The 3,290-nt window shown below is 47.9% G+C and overlaps 1 protein-coding gene across 2 annotated transcripts in view; it reads right to left on the minus strand.

The window, feature by feature from the left end:
* The window catches only part of FAM179B (family with sequence similarity 179, member B), a 132,180-nt gene extending 129,267 nt beyond the window's left edge, over window positions 1-2,913 (minus strand). For both annotated transcript variants that reach the window (XM_012642963.1, XM_012642964.1), the window contains exon 1: window positions 671-2,913. In XM_012642963.1, the coding sequence (XP_012498417.1) occupies window positions 671-2,716 (2,046 nt within the window). In that variant the 5' untranslated portion in view covers window positions 2,717-2,913. The remainder of the gene's footprint in view (window positions 1-670) is intronic.
* Window positions 2,914-3,290: the final 377 nt, after the last annotated feature.

Consider the following 3,290-nt stretch of genomic DNA (forward strand, 5'->3'; position numbering starts at 1 on the left):
AGAATGAAATGTCAAGATATCTGCAATTTACTTTCAAATGGTTCAGCAAATACCCACAAGAAGTTAACAACTGGTAAATATAGATGAAGTATATGGGCACTCATATACTCCTAAATTACTTGTAGATTTGGAATTTTTAAAATAAAAGCATTAAGAGAAAAGTCTCAGTTCTAATGTCCTGTCTCATCTGAATGCTTTTTTGACTTTTATAGTGGAATTATTTTTCTTATCTTCAGTATTCCCAATGGACTCTGTTTATATTTTTATTTAGCACTTAACAAATTTGTTAATTGTCACTTCATAGGTCTGATCTTTTCCCTATACTGTGAGGAACTGTATTCTCAGAACTTAGCTCTTTATCTAGTACCAAGGAGGCAATTCAGCATTTGTTATATGAACTGACATTCCAAAGTGACAAACTAAAATTAAAATACAGATACTATCTATTTCACACTGTGCCTCAAACTTAATCAAACACATCCAGCAAGAAACCTATTAAATGGTCCTATGTGACCTGTACCATTATAATGAACACCCACATCAGCATTCAAATTGACTGGAAACAAAGCATAAAAACCATCATGCAGCCTAGCCTCACCCTTAAGTCATCACAGGAGTATTTTTATTTTAAATTCTTCGGTTTCAACTCAAGGAAATTAGAGAAGCATACCTGCTCCATATCTTTGGAACTGGAGGGCTGGCTTTCTCCCACGATTCCAAGCTGTTCACTTTCCCAAGGTAATTTATTTTTTCTTTTTCCTGCACTTAATACCCTTCGGGTACAGATAGTAGGACTGTAAGATCCATAAATTTGCATGCTATCCCTTGGGTGGTCTCCACAGTGACAGTGTGCACTCTGAGTTCTGTTACCAGCCAAAAGCCAGTCTGTATCTGCTCCATGTGCCAAATGGCTTGACCTACTCTGGGCAGAAGATGGCATGACTATTGCATATTCCACAAATCCCTGTTCTGTTAGCCTTGGTAAGGTTTTCCTAGCCAATCTGGCCTGTACAGCATTCATCACTCCATCTCCATTATCTTGTAGTTCAACAGTATCCACAGCTTTGAAAAGAATGCTGGTTTTACCTGAGCCCATTGATGATGCCAACACAGCAAAAGCTTCTAGAGCTGCTTGTCGTACCCTGCGTTTGCTATCTACAAGAGCTGGGGCAAGATCAAAAGACAGTTTGGGTAAGTCAAAATCCTCACTGGGATAGGTCAGCAGGGAGCAAATGCAAATGTTCACCACCTCTTCTCTCACTCTAGAATGCTTATGTTTGAGATGTTCCAGGAGTAAACAAAGCACCTGTTGAGGACCTACTTCCTTCATTAGCTTGAGGAAGATTTTCATGTACTCTTGTTTGATTACCAACTTGTTGTCTGCCAGAACTTTGACAGAAGCTGCTATAACGGGTCCCAAGAATGGTTGTACCCGCTCTCCAAGGCGAATAACCAGTAAATGCAGGACCTGAAGAGTGCCATGGACCACTTTGAAGTTAGAATCATCTAACAAATTATATAGCAAACTAATGAAACCAACAAGACTAGAATGAGGGGTAGAACTAGGGTTAAATTTTCCCAGCACCTGCTTTAGTTCTTCAACGGCCTGAGTCCGGTTCTTATAGTCCTCCTGATCCAACAATCTTGAATGCAATTCCTGAGGAATAATCCCAAATTTAAGATTGCTGTTGGAAAAAGTCACCGCACAGGGAAGGGGATCTTCAGGAAATCCAGAGGCTTCAAGTTCCAAATAATATGGAACCTGACTTTCAAACTGGGACTCCAGGCGGCGATTGTAATGTCTCCTCAGGGCAGAGGGCAGGCGAGAGATATAGGATTGAAACCTGTCTTGGCCAAGTCGCTCCCCAATTTGTTGAAGTGCAGAGAAAGCTGTCTCAGATTCTTCTTCTACGTCCTGATCAACAAGCTTTCGGGCTAGGGATATTACCACCTCGGTGAGATCCAGGCCAAGCAACAAATCCTCAGGAGTAAGCAAGATAGGGAGGAGTAGTGCTGTGGAAGCTCTAAGCCGGGCATCGTTACTTTCCAGTCCTTGCTGTATAAGCGTTCTCAACACCTGTCCAGAACTACGTTTCAGACATACGTGGAGGATCTGCAGCGCATCTTTCCGCAGGGCTGGATTCTCTTCTCGTAAGGAGGTTACCAGTTGAGGCAGAAGAGCTAAGCTAAAGGCCTCTTCCAGCTGGCCTGCCTCCCCCTGACCCCGGAGAACGTCCGAGAGAAGTTGCAAGCAGAGTCGCTTCTCATCACTACCTCCTTCCACAAGCACTCGGCCCAGCGCCCGATACAATGCTTCCCTGCGTCGTTGGAAGCCAAGTCGACCGCCCCGCCGCGGCAAAGCAGCCTGCAAAGCCTGGAAGGCCTCCGAAGGATCCGGAGCCGTCCGGAGAAGTTGAAGGAGCCGAGTCTCCTCTTCATCTCCCCCTGACAAAGCGCCCCCAGACCCAGACCAGCTACTTGACACTGCCTCCGCCGGCATCAAGAGGGCGGAGGCCAGAGGCGAAGGTGTAGGGGGGCAGGAACCGTGGTCTCCCGCAGCTCCACGGCAGCAGTAGTTTTTTTCTCCTCTCATAGTGTCCCCAACTCGACTATCATCAGTCTCTGGGGCGGAAAGAAGACTGCGGCTCTGGAGGCGATAAGCACAGAGGGCTCGAAGGGGTGGCAGCAAAAGCAGCGCGGAGGGCGCAGCCGCCATGGAGGGTCGTCAGGTGGTGGTGGCTGGAAGGAACCATTGCCGTCTCCAAAGGGCTCGATGGAGCCCACCCTTCCAGTTCCTCTCCAAGCTCTACGCTGCAGAAGAGAAAAAAGACCAGCTTCACCCAGCTGCCGGGCCGCCCGCGACTCCGGGAGGCAGCGTTAGGCAAAATGGCCCCCGTCTGAGTCTCAGACCCCCACAGCAGCCGCCGGGCGTAACCAGGGGCACCACGTGACCAAACCGAGCGCTTCCATGGTGATGTATCCAGCTCGGACCTTTTGACCCGGAAATAAACCTACCGTGGTGAATGCTGGGTCATGTAGTCCACTTCAAATGGTAAGACTAGGCAAAAGTCGGCTGGAAGAGGAAGTCAGAACGTTGAGAACGTAGCTAGAGCGCATAAGGAGAGGCGTGGTGAAGACACTAGGCGGAAGTGACGCTATCCTTGCTCCGGGCGGAAGTTCCCCGCCCCACCCGTGAGAGTTGGGGTTTGACCAGAGCTAGTGAGGATCCTGCCCAGTCTCCAGTTGTCCACAGCTCCTCCTCCTGTCTCTCCTGGAGTGATTCCTGGGAC

Source organism: Propithecus coquereli, unplaced genomic scaffold (assembly GCF_000956105.1).
Source record: "Propithecus coquereli isolate 6110/MARCELLA unplaced genomic scaffold, Pcoq_1.0 Scaffold191, whole genome shotgun sequence".
Lineage (NCBI taxonomy): Eukaryota > Metazoa > Chordata > Mammalia > Primates > Indriidae > Propithecus > Propithecus coquereli.